The 21,479-nt window shown below is 41.4% G+C and overlaps 2 protein-coding genes and 1 non-coding gene across 3 annotated transcripts; all 3 read right to left on the bottom strand.

The window, feature by feature from the left end:
* Nucleotides 1-303: 303 nt before the first annotated feature.
* On the bottom strand, nt 304-7,330 carry kri1 (KRI1 homolog). Its single transcript, XM_044051588.1, has 18 exons — nt 7,145-7,330; nt 6,962-7,035; nt 6,780-6,882; nt 6,584-6,683; nt 5,999-6,053; nt 5,858-5,907; nt 5,678-5,780; nt 5,518-5,595; nt 5,330-5,439; nt 5,008-5,236; nt 4,598-4,768; nt 3,261-3,330; nt 2,876-2,991; nt 2,486-2,648; nt 2,266-2,396; nt 1,757-1,821; nt 1,579-1,674; nt 304-1,477 (listed from the first exon to the last, which is right to left on the bottom strand). The coding sequence occupies exons 1-18, from the start codon at nt 7,227-7,229 to the stop codon at nt 994-996; spliced, it is 2,283 nt and encodes a 760-aa protein (XP_043907523.1). The 5' UTR covers nt 7,230-7,330; the 3' UTR covers nt 304-993.
* LOC122785933 lies at nt 1,891-1,989 on the bottom strand. Its single transcript, XR_006362374.1, has one exon. It is a non-coding gene; the product is annotated as a Z30 small nucleolar RNA (small nucleolar RNA).
* Nucleotides 7,331-10,980: 3,650 nt separating the features above from the next.
* Nucleotides 10,981-20,394, bottom strand: ldlra (low density lipoprotein receptor a). Its single transcript, XM_044051621.1, has 18 exons — nt 20,171-20,394; nt 17,634-17,759; nt 17,403-17,528; nt 16,773-17,153; nt 16,477-16,599; nt 16,261-16,383; nt 16,028-16,147; nt 15,669-15,794; nt 15,219-15,390; nt 14,918-15,145; nt 14,707-14,825; nt 14,445-14,584; nt 14,217-14,358; nt 13,837-13,980; nt 13,452-13,721; nt 13,269-13,349; nt 13,017-13,180; nt 10,981-12,808 (listed from the first exon to the last, which is right to left on the bottom strand). Exons 1-18 carry the CDS (start codon nt 20,226-20,228, stop codon nt 12,752-12,754), a joined length of 2,700 nt encoding a protein of 899 aa, XP_043907556.1. The 5' UTR covers nt 20,229-20,394; the 3' UTR covers nt 10,981-12,751.
* Between the last annotated feature and the right edge of the window lie 1,085 nt (nt 20,395-21,479).

Genomic DNA, 21,479 nt, shown 5'->3' with positions numbered 1-21,479 from the left:
TATATTAATAGATGTATTATAGCACCTTGAAAAACCTAAGTCGGCATGTAATTTGTTAAATCCAGTAATAGGGCTGCTGGTTTAACTGCTGAATACACTTAACTACATGTGTAGAAAATATAAAACATTTCTCATGTGACTAGCAAACTGTGACCAAAATAAAGGTGAAATTCTTTTTAAACCAGCAGCACTAACAAGTGGTGTGCTTTATTAAATTCATTACCTTTCAATTAGTAACACACAGATTATTATGTCACCATCTTCTAGACTGAGTGGAAATCAGAATTAAATCATAAAGTCAAATCAATTTCATACACACCTTCACAATTTTATATTTTCACATAGTAGTTACACTTTAAAACACTGACAATAGCATTTATATTATGTGTATTCATCCACACCAGAATTCACTTATTGTAAATATGTACTGGTTCTATTGCCTTCACCCACCTGGTTTTAAAACAGTGACTGTGCCTGAGCCTGGATGCACAGCTGGAACCTTCTTGCTGCGAGGCAACAGTGCCAGTCACATGTTCCACCACGTGACCTCAAACCAAGTTCCCATACAATAATGTAGTCTTGTTTGAAAATGTAATCTGAACTACTTCAGATTACGAAACAAAAATAGACTTAATGACTGAAGGCTACGGTTAATAAAATAAAAATACAAGCTTATTTATATTACAATTCTGAGAAACCTAAGCTTTTCAGGGACCCCCCACCCCAATGGGTTTACCAGTATAACAAGCATTAAGCATATCCTGTTGCCGATTAACCATCAGAAATCAAAGTTTACCAGCACATTTATTACAGTTGATGAAATCTAAATGTACACAGTATGAACACAGCAGGAGAAAGTGTTAAACTCTGTGCTTTTAAAGACATCCTAGTAAACATTTAGCTGAAATGTAAAGGCCAATGTGAAGCTAAATATCTATTCAATTTGTATACAATTAAAAAAAAAAGAAAAGAAATCACTGAAATACATTGAGCTCAGCTTGAGTTCTCATTCTTTTTGTTCTGCTTCTCTCTCTTTTCCTGATCTTTTCTTCTCTGTCTGCCCATCTGTCTGAAGTACAGTCTCTTGGGGTTCAGACCGTAGGCCTTCAGTCTATGTCGACTGAACTCCCGTCCACCTATTTTCACCCCCATGGTTCCCGATATGAGGCGTCCGCCTGAACGCTTGTGTGTCTTCTTGGACCAACTTGGCCCCTCGGCCACATTTTTCACCTCTGCATTGTCAGCAGTCACCTGTGGTTCCTCCTCCTGTTTCATCTTTTTCTTGGGTATTAGAATCTCTTCCTCCATGTCGTCTCCTGCCTCTCTTAGAGCCTGAGCAAGGGTCTCATCTGGAGAGTTCATGACGCCTGTCTCATCGTCGTCATCTGTTCCTTTGTCTTGTTTCTCTGCATCCTTCCGACGATCTCTCCTCTTCTTCCCCACCTTGTTTTTGGCATCTGGCATCTCTTTTTCTTCCCTGTAGACGAGATTCAGTTATGTATTGTGACACATTTCAACTGTCAAGGGAGATTTATTAGAAGGGGCATGTCTAATTAGTTTGTTTTGCGTTATACTCACTCAGTATAGACGGAGCTCAGGATTTCCTTTTTCTTCCTTTCATTCTGGGCCTTGATTTTATAGTTTTTCAAATCGCACTTCTCTTCCTTTTCAGATCTAAGAGCAGCAAACAAAAAAGAGGTCATTCCGATACGTGAACTTTAACAGATAAAGCACAATATTAAGACAGAGCCAGTACCTGAACATGCACGTCTTCTTCAGAGAGCACCACTGGTTCAACTCTTTGTCGTTTGCATTTAAAACCTGAGGAAATAATTCATTAATCATTAGTATAAATCAAACGTGGTCATCACGTTATCCAATCACAGAGTTCTGCTCAGAGAGAAGATTAAGTTGAGATCATTCCCTGGTCAGAGCTTTCCCCAGAGGGAAGCAATACCAGGTCAGTCACATCAAGGCTCATCACTGCAGCATTTTAACCAACAGCAAGTCGACATCGTTCCATCCATTTCTCATTTCCTTTGCAAACGATTAACTGTTCACAAATCCCCTCTACCAAACAATCACAGCTTAATAGTTGTTGCTGGGCAGGACAGGACTGGTTTCTAAACATGACGCTGTGTACAGGAGACTGGAGTAAATTAGAAATAAAAATAAAATTGTAAACCTAATGTGGCTTTTGTTTTCAAGCAAAAAGACAACACAAGCCTCATCGCTATTATCAGGAGAAGTGCTGCTGTCCCTCACCTCATCAGTGGTCAGACCAAAGTCATTGGCGAGAACCTGTCTGTAGCGAAATCTGCACGGGAGGTCATCTATTATGTCCTCGTAGTCCAGCTTGTAGTACTCATCCAGGTACTGCTCAAAGCTTTTCTCCTCTGAAAGACAAAGACTTCAGTTGGACAAAAACAACTGCAGAAGTACTAGGTATGTTAGACCCCACAGAGTTGGGTTTAGTGACACTTACGAGGATCAAACACAGGCTTATTCTGGGTGATAACCTGTGCAAAGTGAGACTTCTTTTTCTTTTTGCCCATCTGTGGTAAATCCTCTTTCTTCAACTTCTTCCTCTCCTTTTTCTTCTGTTTCTTTGAGGCCATGTGCTGGTTGGGGTCATAGTCTGCATCCATCTGTCTCAGCAGGATAAAATCTGGTCAGCGAGGTTCTCACAATTATATATTTATATTTATATATATATATATATATATATATATATATATATATATATATATATATATATATATATATATATATATATATATATATATATATATATATAAAAAAAAGCAGATCTCTTCATCCTAGAGATCAGCTGTGCAGATTAAAGTGTGCTTTTATCTAAATGAAAATGACTCACAACAAAGTTGTCATCATCACAGTGTGGCTGAGTGGTTTCATGTCCTTCTCCACTGTAGTCTTCATCAAGGTCGTCCTCTTGTCTCTCTCCTGTCCATGTGTCCCAGTTCCAATGCTCTGTAGCACACAAATATAAGCCAGCAGTCAATTTAACATTCTAGAAAGAAAAATTCCAGTCGCTCTCAAAGTGATAGAAAAATCATAAATAGCAACAGACTTTTTATGCTCCGTTTGCAAACAAACATTTTTATTTTCTTCTGTGTAACTCAGCCCCGATTGATATGTCAAGATAAATCTTTAAATCTTGAGCAACATCTTGTATTCTTCATTTAGTGCCGACTGCAAAATGGCAAGAACAGGTGAAAGGTGACGGAAAGACTTCTTACCGTCATCATCATCATCAAACTGAGGCTTCTCTACTTCTTCCCCTCCGTAATATTCGTCTCCAAAGAATTTCTGTAAATATAATTTAGAGAGAGAGATGTCACTGCCTGTGACTATTTGAAAACAGAAAAAATACAGCATAGTTAATAAAGGGCACTAAACGTAGAGTGTTACCAAGTGTTTCAACTCTGGAGCTCTGAATTAAAAGGGAGCTGAACCTGAACAGGTGAGTCAAATTTAACAGGACACAGAAAGAGAACACCTGTGTGAGCTGGTTGGCATCATCACAGCAGGCACCTGTGTTCAATCAGCCAAATGAGTAATTACCACAGTGGGCTTGTACTGCTGAAACATCTGTGTTTACCAACGGGAAAGCTGAGCTGAGATTCAGACAAGACACATTCCAAAGGCCCAGTCGTATAAAACAGCTTCCATTCTGTGTGAGCTGAGGGGCAAGTAAACAATGTGCTTCGTGTGGCAAAGCAAATCTGTAACATATTTTTGCATGAAGATCAATCTTGGGGGGAACTTTGACCAGCAAAGTCACAACCTGATCACAACTGATCTGTACGAGAGTCAAGAGAGAAAACTAACAAAATAAAATACTATATATATATTTTGTTACCAAGCATGTCGATGGTTTAACCTCCACATCAATCATTTTGTATGAAAATGCTAAATGTGTTAGGAGTCTCATGGAAACCCTGGAATCATGTCACACTATCTCATACCATATAAATATATGTGTAATATTTATCAATTGTCAGAACACACAAAACCACTGTCACATGTTTAGAGCAGTTTTACTGATGTTATATTAAAAGTCCCAAGAATTGTTCAGCTTTATATAGATGCAAGTGTTTTAATATCTGTATCTTCCTATCCACATGTAGCCTTGCATTGAGTGTAGGTGCTAGAGTACTAGAGGATGAATTGAGTCATAAATGTACATTTTTATGGAACTTTGAACCCTGTGTTGTTGTGGTGAAGAGTCAGAAGGAGGATTTCCTCTGACGGATCAGACAGGTCAAAACGTCCTTCACATTAATCTCTCCGGGTTCTCCGGCTTCCTCCCACAGTCCAAAAACATGCAATGTGGGGATTAGGTAAATTGGACACTCTAAATTGACCGTAGGAGTGAGTGTGAGAGTGAATGGTTGTTTGTCTCTAGCTGTGTGTGGCCCTGCGATGGACTGGCGAACTGTCCAGGGTGTACCCCGCCTATCGCCCGATGTCGATAAGATTGGCACAGCACCCCCGCGACCCTCTGGTGGAGGATAAAGCGGTAGATGATGACTGACTGACAATAGATGGATGTCCATCCCCCGTTTCCACCCACCTGCATGAGCTGGTCGTGTTGCTGTGGATCAAAGTCTCCCTCCAGGTCCATCTGACTGAAGGCGAGCTGCTCGTTGCCCGTCAGCTCCTTGAGCTTGTTCAGCTTCTCCATGATCTCGTTGCGTTTCAGGTTCTTCAGCTGTTTCAGTTGCTCCTGTTTCTGCTCTTTTTCCTGGAGGGGTTATGAGACATTGTTTTGCATTAGCTAAAGAGTGAGGATATATTAAGACGACATCGACATATCCATGCAGGGAATGTCTGTACATTCATTGCATAACTGTCCAACAGGTCTTACTGCTTCAAACTTGGCAGGTGAACCTTTGGATTAGAAATGCAAGAGAACTGACACTAGTACTGCTAAAAAGCAGACACGGAAAAGGGTTTATATCCAGGGATGACATGTTTGGTTACCTTTTGCTTCCTTTCTTTCACTTCCTGTCTTTTGAGTTTTCTGCTGTCATCTTTGGAGCGAACAGAGGTGGCGATGTTGCGAGGGTAGGTCTTGATCTGCTGAGCATCAGGCTCTTCGAAGCGGAAGTTGTAGCTCTTTTCAAATTTCTCCTGCCGTTCCAAGAAATTCTCCCCTTCCTCCTCAGAATCCTCCACATCATCCTGGACCACCTCGTCGTAGGTTGGGATCCTGAATACAGCAGAACAATTCATTGTTCAGACATACATTTCAGTTTACACAGCTCGAGGAGGAAAAATCAACATCAAGACAGGAAGTAAGTACCGTTCATCTTCGCCATCTTCGTCTTTGTAGCCCTTGTTGAGGACATAATCTCTCAGGAAGCACTCCTTCTCATCTAGCTGTGGGTCATTCCAGTAATCTTTCAAGCATTGCTGCGTCAACAAAAACAAGTGATTAATTTATGTTCCAGGATGCTCTCTCACATACTCAGTCGGTATACAGACACTCACCATGTCCTTCACCTCTTCTGGACCCTCAAGCTCAGTCTGGCCTTTCAGCCAATCTACATAATCTGCCTCTTCATTATCCTACAAACAGATAAAGACTAATAAATACTGACATCCAAAGCTTCTATAAGACAGTATTTCAAAATGAGGAGCAGAATCTGACCTTCTCCTCCTGTGTTTTGATTCTCCTGGTGAGCAGCTTGATTCCTTCGCCCTCCTCATTGCCTTCATCCTCCTCATCGCTGTCCTGAACAAACTTCTGGAAGCTGGTAGCAGATTTTGTTTTCCGTCAGTAGACTGAAAATAAAACTGCCCGAGCCCATCACATAATTTTCAGACTTACCTTTGTTTCAGCTCCTTCTGCTCTTGAATGTAGCTTGGTGAGGCCGCTCTCTGTTGTAGGAAAAAAAAAAAAGATGATTGTTAAAACATTCAATATAGCTGAGAAGCTTCAGATTTCCATGAATGCAAAATGACAGTGTACCTCTCTTCGCTGAACAGCCTCTTCACTGTCGCTCTCGTCATCATCTTCATATTTTCTATAAGACAAAAGTTGCATCTCTGTCTTAGAGTCACACTCAAATTTACTCTTGAAAACCACTGCCCCTCAAAGAGCACTGTTGTATGATGCCCAAATACACTCAGCTGCAATGTTATGACATATAGTCTTTTTCGGGGCACTTAAAATACATTGTACTTCCAGGTAAATACAGGTAAAATACAAGTTATATATATTTCAAAATAATTCCTGCCAATACGTACTTAATAAAAGGCTATAAGCTTGCAAGCTTCTTAGATAGTTGTGAAAATGTACATATAATTCAAAATGAATCAGAACTATCCAATCACATGGTTATTAATACATTCATATATAAAAAAGCTTATAACAGACACTGCACTGTTCATTTTCACCATTCAGTTTATCAAGAAGCAGTTATGTGTATAACATAGCAGAAAACAGCAGACATTTTTAATTCCCCCATAATGTTCTGCAATTAAAAAGCGGTTTCATCTTTCCTTAGTTATGAAAATAGTTATTCTATAACTATGATAAAGACAGATCACTCACCCTTCCCTCTCCAGTATCACTTTACGTTCATAGTCCTTGAGATACATGGGCTTCACTGCTTTCTTTGAAGTTGAAGGCTTCTCGTCGCTGGTGGATGCGCCTGAAAACAACAGTTGTATACCTTTTGTTTAGAAGACAAACACACACAAAAGTCCCACAGTCCGTGACAGCATCACTGGTTGTACTTGTTGATCACCTTCGGAGAAAAACGTGGCATCTTTCTGGTATATCCTCGGGTCTTTCCTCTTCAGCAGTGACAGGGTTCTGTAAAAGTCTCTTTCGACTGCAGGGTCGAGCTCCTGAGGGCAAATACATGTCACAAAATCCTCAGAGACACAGTTATTATGAGATGAATCGAGAGGAAGCGTAGCTACGGACCACTTCACTGTCATCAGAGCTGGACTCGGACGTCTCAGAGTCACTGTCACCACGGTCTCCGTATCGATCCTTCACTGTACAAGCAAAGAATGACAATAACACAAAAACATGACATTTAAAACCACGCAGCCTTCACTTCCCACGTTGTCGTGCTAGCATGGTAGTTAGCAGTGGATTACTTACGCCTCTGTAACTCTTCCTTCTGTCGGTATTTATCATATTTCTGCGCAAATTGTTGGTTTATTTTCAACCCCCCCTTGTCCGACATGTTTTAAATTAAAGCAGAAAGCGTTTAAACTTTAACGTAAACTACACACCGACGAAAGGTGACCATTCCGGATGCAGGACACACGCATGTGAAGCGCGGAATCACGTGGTTTCCGGTGGACAAATCAGAGTTTACACATGTTGTCCTGTAGGGGGCGTGAAAGAACAATAATAGTCTTATACAGTAGCAGACGTCCTCTTGTTTTCAACAGATGAGACACACAACGGTTATAGCTGTTTATTTGTGGGCCAAAATAAATTGACTTTTAATAGTTTAATAATAGGGTGCTCACACAGGAGAAAAAGGCAGCTGTCCAAAGCCACAGTTCTCAAACTGTGGCATGTGTACCACCAATGTTACACAAGCAAGAAAATCAGAAATAGTGTACATATGTATTTGACCAGAGTTTGTTGAAAATTAAACAAATAAGTCATGTAAATTGCCAAGATGGATGCCAAGTTCAAAATGGCTGACTTCTTGTTGAGTTGAGACCATGGTCTCAGTTGACTTTTTTTTGTTCGTCTTTGTTTGGCTATAATGTTTCCACCAAGTTTTGTGAAATTTTTGGTGCAACTTAGTTTTGGCTTTCTCCATCCACATTTCACCTTCGGGGCCGCTATAGAGCCCTGGTGCACGTACAGGTCGGAGCATCATGCTAATATCGCATTTTTGCCACACCTGTGTGAAGTATTTGAGGTAGAGGAGCAAATGATCTTCTAATACTTGGTATAAAACGTTTGAGAACATCTGATCTAAAGCATGAGGTTTCCCTGACAGAGAATCATTTCTAATGTACTAGCCAACACTTGCAAGAACCCAAGCAGACATTGACTGTAAAATAAAATAAAAATTGTCTGTTTGGAATCAGTTGGTGATCTATTTTATTGAAAAAAACATATTGTTTTTGGTGTTGTTTGATGTGCCTCATTCCTTAAATGTGCCTCAGTGAGTCGCTATCAGCAAATAACATATCCCATTCAAAGGCAACCAATGATCAATAAAGCAAGTGTGTTTGCAGAATCATGGCTTATTATGGAAAGAGGATGTTGACTTAACATGAGGAGACAGGCAGCGGACCTGTGCGGCTCGTGAAACAAAGCATCGTCCAATCAGAGACGTTTCAGTGGAGAATGATGATGACCCCACAGTTGACTAATATACACCATCCTCTCCTCAGCAGGTAAACACAAAACCATGACCTGATTTAGGGACATCAGAGTGGAATATGATCACAAAAACACACACAGACAGACAGCACTTATATGAGGTGAAACAACAGTGAAGTGCACAACATGATTCCCCCATATACATTGTGATGTCCCTGCGTTTTTGTTTGTGGGTTGTTTAAAACACTGGGAGACCATTAAACAAATCAAAGCAGCTGGATAGACCACAATAGAAAAAGTGTGAATCACATTTTTATTTTTTTTAAGTTATTAGTTTTACATATGCTGCTTTCTGCAAGTAAATAAAACAGTGGCATACGGTGAGCACCAATATCGTATCGTCACCCATTGGGCAATCATGTCTAAAATATCTGATTAAGATGCTCATGTATTTCTTCAAATGATGTAAAGTCTATTTATGATTCTTTTTAGTTATAAAAATATGATTTTGTTTATTCTTCAGCTAGAGTCATTAATTGTACAATAGTTTTTCAATTGGCCCATGAGAAACCCTCTGAACTTAATACATGAAAAGAACCGGTGTCTTATAGACAAAACAACGAGTGGAATGATCCGAAAAACACTCCATGACCTCAGCTGTTCCATTCTTGTGTGGAAGTACCAGGAATAATTCAGCCGGGCGCACATGACCTGTAAATTAATGATTAATGATGTTCCAGATGAAGATCAATGACATCCAAAACCATCAAAAACATCACAAAGTTGGATGACAAATGTATTAACGATTATCTGCAGTTGAGACAGACGTATAGTCACTATAAACTGCGTCTTTTCTTATCTGTATGGTTTGCAAACATGTCTATAGATGCGTCACTGCCTCTTTTGCATGACTTTTCTGCTCTTTACTTGGCCGTGAGCTTTGCACGAGACACATGGCATGTTTAAGGTCAAAAAGCTGTTTGTTTCCCTTCTGCTCTCTGGTAGCTGGCGTTGTCAAATCATTTTAAAGCTATTGCAAAAGATGGTTAAATTGTGATTTATAAACTTTATTTTTGTGTCCACATTAAAACATGAATATATTCAGTATTTGTCGAATTGTATGTTTTGTACGTTAGAAGGAGAACCTTTCTCACTGATTGTGATTGTTATTCTGTACCAAGGTTATTATAGTTAACGAAAACTAATGAAGTAACAAAAACTAAATAAAAACCGATAAAAAAAACGATAACTAACTGAAACTGAATTGTGTGTTAATAAAATTAACTAAAACCAACTGAAATTGTAGCGAAAATGTGCTTAGTTTAAATAAAGCAGCGAGCTTCGTACACAGTGATGTTATTTTTCCTACATGTGATCATCTCGCCATGTGGGAGGACTTCTGAGAAACTCTGGATTTGTTTCACCGTGACGCTTGGACTTTCCAGGAATAAAGCCTGACATTCCACTGAACTAAACACAGCCAGCCCCCAAGAAAAAAAAAAGGGGGGAAAGGAAGAGGAGTGAACCCCCCCAACTCTTCACATTTCCAGCCATGTGTGCATACCAACAAAGCCATTAAAACAGTCGGATACACACATTTTTCATACCTCGACCTGAATTATAGCCAGAAACAACACAGAGGTGGAAAGTGGATTGTACTGTTTTGCTTTCTATCAGCGGCAAGGAGAAGAAAAACTAACTTTAAAAGACGTAAACAAATAAATGAAAATGCAGCACAGGAAGTGGGTGAGAAAAGCTTGAAAAATAAGTGGCTCTGGACTGAACTCAGATCAACTTAACTGATACAAAAGGAAATGGACATGAACAAATAAAACTAAACGAATAATCTAAATGATGAATGTTTGATACACTTACCACAAACTATATAGTTAAAGCTGAAGCAAAAGTTAGGAGAAAATAATAAGTAATACTGCACTTAAATAGCTAAAGACAAAAATTGAGGACGAAGTATTGAAAACATCAATCAAGTTCAAGTTCAAGTTCCTTTGTATTCATCATGCTATTATTTCCTTATTGTTTCTCTTAAAGTTGAAAGGAAGGAGCAAATTTAACACAAGCACATTTATAACAAACTGCCTCAAATAAGTAATGCGTTAAAAAAAAGAGCCGAGTCTTAATTCTATAATAAATAGAATCATTTATTTATGTACAGCAAATGTTTAAAATTTACAACAACAAACACTCAAACAATGACACCATTACCAACAAAATGCAAAGAACAAATATTTACATTTATGAACATTATATTTACACTTAATCTGCTCAATGAACAATGCATTTGAATGTATATGCTCAGCTTTTTTTCTCTCTTTTTTTCGTTGCTCTAACAAAAAGCCTCACAGCGGTCATGGAAATAACATCTTTGTTAACGTCACCTGCACGTAACGCTGCCGCATCCCTTAAAAACATCCAATGTAAACAGGCAGACACATCGATTTTATACAGAGTTCAATGGCTCCAACATGCTGGGTGTTGTAAAGGCACATGTTTATCAACAGAAATAAATTAGCTTGAAGAGCTGCTGAGAACTCTGCTTTTACAAGCAGTAATCGCTTCCCTTTTGTCAGGAACGCTGGAACAAGGCAGCCCTGGTGTTCAGGGAGGATGTAAATATAGACACGTGGCACAGTACAGTGCTGTAGACCAGGCCCCACTGGTCACACGTGACTGAAGCTTTTCTGACTCTGAGGAATGCGCCGGACCTCCTGAGAGGCACCAAGGGAGGCACGTTTTTGTTTTTTTTTTTTTTTTTAAAAAGCCTCTCCTGTGTAAGGATAGCCAATAACAAAACAGAAGTGTTTCGGAGAAAACTGTGAAACTTCACACAGCTGCTGAACGACATAAAAGACACACTGTGAAAAAAGAAATGTGAATTGTGTACAGTATTTAAGGCACAGCATGTAGTGTCCTCACATTCACTCTACTGAAAGATCAGGTTTAAACCAGCCCTGGTTTCCTATTTCAAGCATACACAAAGTGGAATAGTGTGACATTTTATTATTATTTAGCACTTTTTGCCAAGTTAGATTAGAGGATGTTCTACTCACATTTCTGGGCATTAACAATAAAGTTATTATCCTTTTAGCGTCATGGTGACACTGGCTCAATCATTACACGAGAGGCCAAACACATTCACATTCATCCATCTCCTACCCTCAACATGAGGGGGCGCTTGTACCAATCCCAGCTGACAAACAACAACCATCCACTCTCACACTCACACCTATGGTCAATTTAGAGTGTCAAATTTGCCTAATCCCCACATCTGCGCGTTCATCCAATTTAGTTTCCAATGGATCAGAATAGGGAAAATCACAGGTGTAAATAATCAAAATAATGATTCATTATTGACCCAATTCCATTGAGCTTCTTTAATCTCTGGTTGCATGTCGGCTCACTTGTTGTGACTCACATGAACTGAACCGTCATTAATGTGATCAGTAACACCAGTGATTTCACTGCTAAAACATGACTAAAAAAACAAAATGGCACAATGGCAATTTACCTCAACCCCAACCTGCGTGTCTCTGATGGACTGTTCCAACAATCCAGTCAGACCATGGGAGAACATGCCAACTCCACACAGAAAGGCCTTGACTGAACTAGAATTTGAACTTGAGAACCTTTCGGCTGCAAAGCACCAGCGCTAAACCACCGGACACCTGTGTTGCCCTTCAACTGAGATTCTCACCTCATTTCTTCTGTCTCTGTGGTAAGTCGCTTCCGTCTTGGCCAAGAAACTATAGCATAAGCTGCCCTTTGCCATTTTATCTGGTAGGAAAAGCACAGGTGTAATAATCCCATTGACGATGGCTGAATGGCACGTGGCTTCCTCAGTTTGAGGATGCATGCTAGGTCACAGACACACGGCTCTGACTTCCATGAACTGAACAAAGCCAGTGTCGATGTGATCAGTAACACCTGTGCTTTTCCTGCTTAGACATGTCAAAATGGCTGCTGTGCAAAGAGCCCCTCCCCCCATCTAAATGTGTACTATTGCTTAGTGTAAATTTGGTGTTGGTGAAATATTTTTTACCATAACTGCTTGACGCAGGGGTAAAAACAAAAAAAAGAAGTGATATTTACATTATTTTTTACATTATTGTAACATGAGCATCAGAACAGTGATGTACTGTAATTCTCCAGTTAAATCACCAGGATCAGGATGAGAGGCTAAAAGAAGCTACGGGATTTGTTTGGATAAAAACGAAGCGTTTCACCCTGGCTTGTCTATTGTAGAGCACTTGTTTGTCTGTGAGGATATAGTGGTTCAAGTTTGTCTCATACTGGCTTTGACTTCCATAACATTGTGCTGCTGAGTGAGGTAAAAGAACAGGAAAGGACGTCCAAGGTAGCTTATCATTGACACTCTTCTCTCCACCGCGATGGTATTTCTCAGTTCTCTGTGAAGGCCGGATTGTCTGCTTCTTCGTTTAGGTTCACGACTTGTCTCTGGAAACACGGCGAATAATAAATGATGTCAGACAAAACATATTCTGTAGCGTAGTAAAGATCAAAACATCCAGAATTCATCTTCCTGCATCTCCATCACAGTCATGTGGATATGGAAACAAACTATAGGTATAACATAGGTCCACAACAGATTGATTACTGTGGTTAAACCTGTAGTAGAGATCTAAGCAGGTTAGTTGAGACTCACTTTTGGGTAAGAGTAACCATCGAGACTGTGGCTCCTCCAAATGTGCACTTGGTCCTCAGTAGTTTTCTGGTAGACCGGGTTGTCAAAGTGAATTGTGTTGGTATTCTTCAGCCGGTAATTCCTCCACAGCAGCAGGCCACCAACAACCACGAGACAAATGATCGCTGCATCAGGAAAATAGATGGCTGTTAGAATTTCAGCTTATTAGAATGTATATGATGTGTATATATAGCAGCTACCACGCCTACTCACCCAGAGGCAAGACAATGTACAGGGCTATCGGGGTGGTGGAGGCAGTGTTGGGTATGGCTGCAACAAATCCAGGTCGGACACCTGATGTTAAAGGAAACACAGTTAGTGATACGTGGAAGTAGCTTCACATCAGACCAGTGCAGTGTGTGCAGTTAATAATCAAAACACCATGATGGCACATACCTGGAGAGGTAGTTGGAGCATCTGTGGTGGTCTGGGAAATCTTTGGTATCACCGGCTGCGGTGAAGGGGTGCTTGGTTTTGGTGTGGTGATCCTGAGCAGAGGCTTGATGGTGCGTAGTGCTGGCTTGGTGTTTACAGTAGGAACTGTAATAGTCGTATGGATCTGGGGTTTGGGAACGGTCCTGGGTGTGGTCCTGGGTGGCACTGGTGGAAGACGAGGGGCGTCAGTGGGATTTTGAGGTGGCACGGGAGCTGCAGATGTTGGCACAGCTGGTGGAGCACAGGCACAGAAAGACTTCTTGAGCTGGTTTCGTTTACGCAATTTAAGAGAACGCAATAATTACAATGTGATTTTGTGAATGTCTTGTCCTGATAATATACACACCAGGTACACATGTCCTCATATCACCGGCTAGCATCATGTTATCTGGACAGACGCAGGTGTATTTGGGAGGATGTGTGCCCACTTGAGGAGCGGCCAGACACATGAATTCACAGCCACCATTGGACACCTCACACCAGTTCCTCCCTGAAATAAAAACAATTAGTTTGAATTGAACTGTTTCGGGAGCCATTTTCAACATCACTATATTAGAGCAATATGTCAACAATTTAGCAAAATCACTGTCTTACCTCTGATCATTTATACCTATACACTAGATCATTAACTTTCCAACAAAGTGCTGCTTAGCTTAGCTTAGCATGCAAACCATAGGAAACCACAAGCCTGATACTATAACAACATTAGCAAACTAACACTCTTACCAGAAGGTTGTTTGAGGTTGTGGTAGAGAACAATGTCTTCTGGCGATGATAGGTTCTCCGCCACTGGTGTAATGTCGTCACCCGTCAGCATGTTTGCACTGAGGATGGCATTGTTGCTGACGTCTGTCCAGAAAACTCTCTCCTAAGACCACAAATAAACACCACAGCGCTTGAACATTGACATTAGGGATGGAGTAGAGTATGACTGTTGGCATGTGCAGTCGGTACCTCAAACACAGTGAGTCCCAGCGGGTGAGCCAGCTTGTTTTCGTCAATGATGAGCGTGCGTCGACCGCCGCCCTGCACGTCAATACTGGAGAGGGAGTGCAGCTTAGAGTCCACCCAGTAGAGACGCTGGTTCAACAGGTCTGTGGAGGAAGCGGATGGGTCAGCGGGGGGGGTCGACAGGTCACACTAGAGTGACCACTGACTTTCAGATGAATAGATTCAAAACCCCTGAAACCAGAGAGACGTGAATGCTGAAGTTTACCAATTGTAATTCCATTAGGCCACTCAATGTTGTCGGTGACCAGAGCAGTGCGGTCTCCTCCGTTAAGACCACTCCTTTCAATCTTTGCTGGACTTCCCCAGTCCGTCCAGTAGATGAAGCTGCGGGTTGGGGTTAAATATTGTAAATTAAATAGATGTATAGAAACGATGTGGGCGCTTACAGTATTCTTTTTTAGGACCATGAGACTTACTTGCTGTGGGGGTCGACCACAATCGCACGAGGTTTCAGCAGGTCTTGGTGGAAGAGGGTTTTGCGACGGTGACCATCGGCCGTTACTACGGAGATAGTGCCGCGAATGCTGTCGGTCCAATACAAATTACCATGGATCCAGTCGTAGGCAAGGCCTTCAGGAGCATCAATGTCACTGCCGATCACGATGCTGTGCTGAGTTGAGTCTTCAGCTGAGTCCAACCGAGCTCTGGTTTGGAAGAGCGTTTGTCATTGAACGGGATTTTAAGGGAAACAGTGTCTCCAATCGTTCTGACACTCACCTGTAGATTTTCTTCTGAGAGATGTCGGACCAGTAGATGTCTTTGGTGGCCATGTTAACGTCTAAAGCGACAACGTTCTTGAGGCGGGGGATTACTCTGGTGTACTCACTCTTGTCCAGGGTCATCTTTCTGACCTCATGACGGTTAGTGAAGAAAAGGTAGGCTACTGTACCTACAACAAGGAGAGTAAACATTAGTTACTTCTAAAAGACACTTTCTCCATCTATAGGATAAACCCTACCCAAATAATACTTTGGGTAGGGTTTAATACTAGAGCAGTTCTGGCTCTCAAGCGTCATCCGTTTCCACAAATATTGTTTTAAGCTCATACAAAAAAGTGATAGAAACTCAAATTTGAGTTAAATTAAAAGTAATATATCGCAAGGCTATTCGATATCTAATCCTTGCATCATGGTAAAACAAACACAAACACTGGGAGCTCATATTTACCGACGGCCTTGCAGGCTTTGGTGGACGGGTCAACCTGGTAACCTTCCTCGCATTCGCATTTGTAACCGCCGTCATGGTTGATGCAGATTTGGCTGCAGACGTCCGCTTCGGCACACTCATCGATATCTTCATTCATGGAGGAGGACAAAGGTCAGTTAAAATGGAATAAAGCACACGGAGACAGTGTAACCAAACAGAACAGTCGTTTTATCTGAGAGGACACTTCGTGAAAGTGGCTTGAGTCTGAGTAAACAGATCAATGACACAATTTGTTAATGTGACTGAAGTTCACATTAGCATGATCATACACATCGATATTTGGCTATTTCAGTTTGCAGCTGTGTGTGGGAGGCCGTTACCTTCACATCGTTTTTGGTCAACCAGCCTGAATCCAGCAGGACACAGGCACTCGTAGCCGATCTTCAGGTCTTTGCAGGTATGAGAGCAGCCGCCGTTGTTGAACAGGCACTCATTAAAGCCTACAGTGGGGAGAAGAGGAGGATATAGCTCGGTGTCTGGTGCTACGCTCTCATTAAATACATGGACGCAGTAATTAGTCAGACAAGTCTAAATGAGGGGGCTCTGCACTCACCACATTCTCGGAGAGGCTCATCTGACCAATCCCTGCAGTCGCGACGGTTGTCACACACGTTGTCCATACTGATGCACTCCCCACTGCGGCACTTAAACCTGGTCGGGCCGTCACAGTGGGTTGCTTTTGCACGACAAATGAAGTCAGAGTCAGAGGATCAGTCAACAACAAAGTCAAAAGACGGGAGAAATAACAAGGGTAACGTAGGATTTATACCATTGACACAGCCGGCTTCATCACTCCTGTCCCTGCAGTCGTACTGATGGTTGCACTGGCGGCTACCGTGGATGCAAGTTCCATCGCCGCATTCAAACTCATCGGGACGACAGGTCTTACGAGCTGAAGGGAGACAAGAGTGGGGACAAGGGATGATGACTCATTATAATCATGGATCAGCTGATCGGACTCATGTGAATAGAGTTCATGAACCCTAAATATGACACAAGTGTGTCAAAAAGCAAAGGCAACATCATCAAATAGTCATCAAACAAGAGTGTTGTAGTCATTCTTACCACAGTTCTCTTCATCTGATCGATCGAGGCAGTCAGCTCCTCCGTCACACTTCCAGTTCCCGTGAATGCACTCGCCGCTGCCGCAGTGGAACTCCAGTGAGGAGCACTGATGAGCGGCAGTGACGGCGGGGGTCTTTGTGCCACAGTTCTGGGGCCACTCATCCGAGCCGTCAGAGCAGTCCGAGTCGCCGTCGCAGGCCCACAGGCGCGGCACACAAACACTGTTGTTGCACTGAAAGGCTGAGGCGCTGCAGGTGATGGGCGGACAGGAGTCCTCGTCGCTGCGGTCGTCACAGTCGGCCTCGTCATCACACACAAAGGACGCGGACACGCACTGGCCATTCCTGCAGCGGAACTCGTCCCTTGTGCACTGCTTGGGCACTGGGACAGTAGATATGACAGGGTGATCAGAGGAATGAAACTAAAGCTTTTAGAAGATGTTATAGACTTATTATAAACCATGAGGTCATGGAATTTCAAAATTAAACACCATACTAAAAAATATTAAGACTTTTTCACATACATGATTACCAAAATGATGGAAATTCACCACAACCAACTTATTCCAAGTTGATTTTATTGCCATGTGTGATAAGATCATATGTTGTCTGATCTCTAATTCAGACTCACCACACGTGCCGTCTTCATCTGCTCCATTCTGACAGTCAGCCGTTCCATCACAGCGCCATGCGCTGGGTATACACTGGTTGAGACGGTCCTGGCAGCTGAATTCTGCCGGTTTACACGTTTTAGCGGCTGAAAGTGAAATACACAGAGAAGGGTCATTGAAAGAGTGATGGTGGGACGAGAAATAAAGCAAAGGCAGGCGCATACTGACGTTAAACAGCATGTCATACTCACAACAGGTACCAGGAAGCTCATCTGTGCCGTCTCCACAGTCGTCCGTGCCGTCACACACCCAGGTGAGTGGGAGGCATTTCCAGTTTCCACACTGGAACTGCTCCGTTCCACATGCTGTCAGTGCATCTGTGACGGACAGATAGGAACACACAGTTCAGCTTTACAGGCCGTTGTTTAAGTTATCAACAATCTGGGCAAATGAAGGAAGTTTTCCCAAGAATGTGAGTCTTAAAGTAAACTATTTACTGGTTTCTTCAGGAGCAAATTTCAGTCTCGGATTATCTGACATTTATCACAACAATTATAGATACTGGCTGGTTTTGAAATGAAGCGTGAAATTAATTTAATCTAAGAAAGGTCGCCTGGTTTGTTTAGTTCATCTCTTATAAAACTTATTTTATTGAATGTTGTTGATTTTTCACTGTCAGCAGCTTTGTTTTTGCTCTGTTGTTGTTTCTGTGTTCCGCATCATCCTGGCGTCATTTTCTAAGGATCAAATAAAAGACAAGCGTCATTCTTAAATTTAGCTTTCACCGCTTTCATCCTTCCTCAGGTTTCATCACTGGTGGTTATAAACGTGCTGCCACAGGAGCTCTGTGCTGTGGGAGGTTTATACACACACACGTGTGCAAACACACACGTGCATGTTTCTGCTTGTTTAAACAGGGCAGAGAAATGGTTAAACTACTAGTTCAACCCAGATAGTTCCTGCGCCCTGTGTAAGCAGCAGCAGCCCGCGCTGCATTCATCACTATCAATACAGAGCCACTGATATGACAAGTTCATGAACACAGGAGAAATGTCATTTTCCCGGCATTTATGGCCCCTGCCATTAAACACACCTTGAGACTCTCGCGACCCCTATCTTTAACAAAGCCCATTAAGCGACTGAACTGGAAGAACCAATTAGAATGTACATTATACAGACAGCACTTAATTAAAAGCTACTCAAGGCCATTCCTCCTGCAGCTGGCCCCCGTCGCTTCAAGACCTTGTAAGACCACCTGTTCCTGTTTAACTATAACATGAGCAGCTCTTGGAGCTTCACTGCTGAATTTAAATTGACATTTTTTGCTTAAGTATTAATATTTCCCTATGTTTGGTGATTGATATATGATGTGTGCCTGTAATGGCTTCTGGGAAATCAAACATCTGCTGCGCCCACTCATGACTGACGCTTCAGTAGCAGCTGTGTTCTTGGAAATGGTCTCAGCCTCTGTTGTAGTATTTTATATGGCTACATATTTACAAACAGCAACTGTGTTGAACATTAAGCCAGTTATTTCTTTACGACTCCATGGTCATAATACTATATCCTGGTGAGTGATAAAAAAGGTTAAACTTTTCCTTTTTTATGAACATGTGAGGGAGATTGTTTTCTAACTCCAATTCTTTGAACTTCAGGACACAAAACCTCACATCCAAGTTCACGCTGGTTATTTACTCAAGAGGCTTAAAGTTCAGTCCTAGAAACACAAACTGGACTAAATGGCAACATTATTATCGATTGGATTCAATCAGTGCTCGGAAAAATCACGACTGTCCTCATGCACTATTCTCTGATGTCTGGTGGGATTTATTCACCATAGACCATTTGTCACAGTGGAGATGAAGTTCGGTGACTGACGACCAGTTCCAACACGTTTCCTCCACCACACCATTTCCCAGAAAACCAACACACACACCGGGAACAGGTCTGACATCTCAGTGTACAATCAAACCTGAAGGAATGCTGTTCTGAGACAAAGTCAGTGTTTGTATTGGGAGGATGAGTTTGAATGGCGGCCCACTCCCACAGTCTCCCACAGCAGAGCAGAGGGCGTTTCAGGTAAAAGAAATTCAGCCTCCCGCGTGGATGTTGCATCATGTGTTCATAAGTCACCACAAAAGCATTCATTCATCCATATGACCCCCGTGTTGTTTTTCTACAGTTATTTAAATACAGGTGCCGCATTGTGAATGGCAGCAGCTTAAAAACGGCTTTTCATGAACATCTTCCACACACACACACACACGTTTGTGCTTCATTCGTAGTGAGGACACTAACCCTAGATATAATGCATTCCCAAAGCCCCTTACCTTAACCTTAACCATAAGAGACAGTGCTTAACCCTTAACTAACTTTAAAACCAAGTCTTAACCCTCAAAAAAACATTTTTAAGTAGTAACAGAACATGAGGACCAGTCAAAATGTCCTCACTTTTTTTGGTCCTCACAAAGATACCCATACAAGAACACATATATATATAGTATAATATATATATATATAGGTACAGTCTGCTCAAAGCTCATTGGCTGCAGTAGAGGAGCGCCAGGAAATGAAAAGCACAATAACACAGCTCCATTCAGAAGCCAGTGAGAGAATAACAGTAGTGGGCAGTTTACACCCACACAGTCAGAAACACTGTAGAAGTTTCATTTTAAACATATACATGGCCGGAGAATAACATTATTTTTTCTAACGTTTGACGCAGATTAGAGATGTAAAATAAAATGACATCTTTACAATTTGAAAACAATTGAAAATGTGAACTTACTTGTCTCAAAGAAAGAGAGGAAGAGAAGCAGCAGGGGCGTGTAACACAGCCGTCCCATGGTTTTTACACACAAGCCTGTTAGTTTTCTGCAGATTGTAAAATAAAATCCTGGCACTATATAATAATAATAATAATAATAATAATAATGATTTTAATAATAATACTGCTGTTCTTGCTGCTGGAGCTCACTACAGCTGCTCCTGCCTGAGGGTCTAAAGAGGGATGCTCTGCTCACTGTAATGTTTGACAACATCAGACCCATTTCAATGTGGTCCACGGGGTGGGCGGGACCCACGGGGGCCCCAGAAGGGGAGGGCGGGGCCTGCAGCAGTGGTGTGATTTCAACAATTGGCAGGGGGTGGAGCTCAGTGAAGATGGTTTTTACTATGAGTTTAACCCTTTCAGTGAGGGATGCACGTGCAGTGTTTTTGGATACAGTGGGTTTCTGTTCCCTCAAGACAAACTCCCACCACTCAGGGGTGTGGCCAGGAATTTGGGAGACCTGGTTGTAATTTCACTCAGGGGCACTATAGTGAAGTATAGGGGGCTCCTACAGCGTCATCTGAGATTATGTATTTAATTTGCACTGATCAGAGTTGCTTCATTATCTTCAAAAAATAATGTTCAAAAAATAATGTATAAAATGTTAACTTTTCTCTTGCAATTTTGCATGTTTTCCTCCAAATCTCGCCACTTTAAATTCCAACAACAAAATATTTCTTAAATATTATTTTCAAATATTTCATCATCTCTAAAAGAAAAATACATATATTTTCGTGCCTTTCCTCTTAAAAGTACAACTTTATTTGGTGAAAATATTAGAATAAATGTTAAAAACCAACTTGCCTTTGAAAGCTGGCTTTAATGTCCAAATCTTACCCCTAATTTAAGACTATCGATCATTTTCACGATTAATCGAGTACTCGCTTGGTCCACAAAATGTCAGAAGACGTTAAAAATGTTGATCTGTGTTTTTCAAACCTGGAAATGAAATCAAAATGATTCACTTTTAATGATTTCTTTGTTATATGGAGTAAATAAACCAGAAAATATTCACATTTAAGAAGCTGAAACAATCAGAAATCTTGTTTGAATCGTGAAAAAAAGCTTCAGACCGAGTCATCGATTATCAAAATAGTTGGCGATTAATTTAAGATTAATCGAGTAATTGTTTCAGCTCTAATGAAGACACTAATGTCAGCTACAAAATGTGCCCAGACCCAGTGTTCCTTATTCAAATGATACCAAATAATCTGGTCAACAAAACAAATATCATGTACATTGTTATATTTCTATCTATGACTGAAGA

Source organism: Solea senegalensis, linkage group LG19 (genome assembly GCF_019176455.1).
Source record: "Solea senegalensis isolate Sse05_10M linkage group LG19, IFAPA_SoseM_1, whole genome shotgun sequence".
Taxonomy (NCBI): domain Eukaryota; kingdom Metazoa; phylum Chordata; class Actinopteri; order Pleuronectiformes; family Soleidae; genus Solea; species Solea senegalensis.
This window is presented reverse-complemented; position numbering and strand designations above follow the sequence as displayed.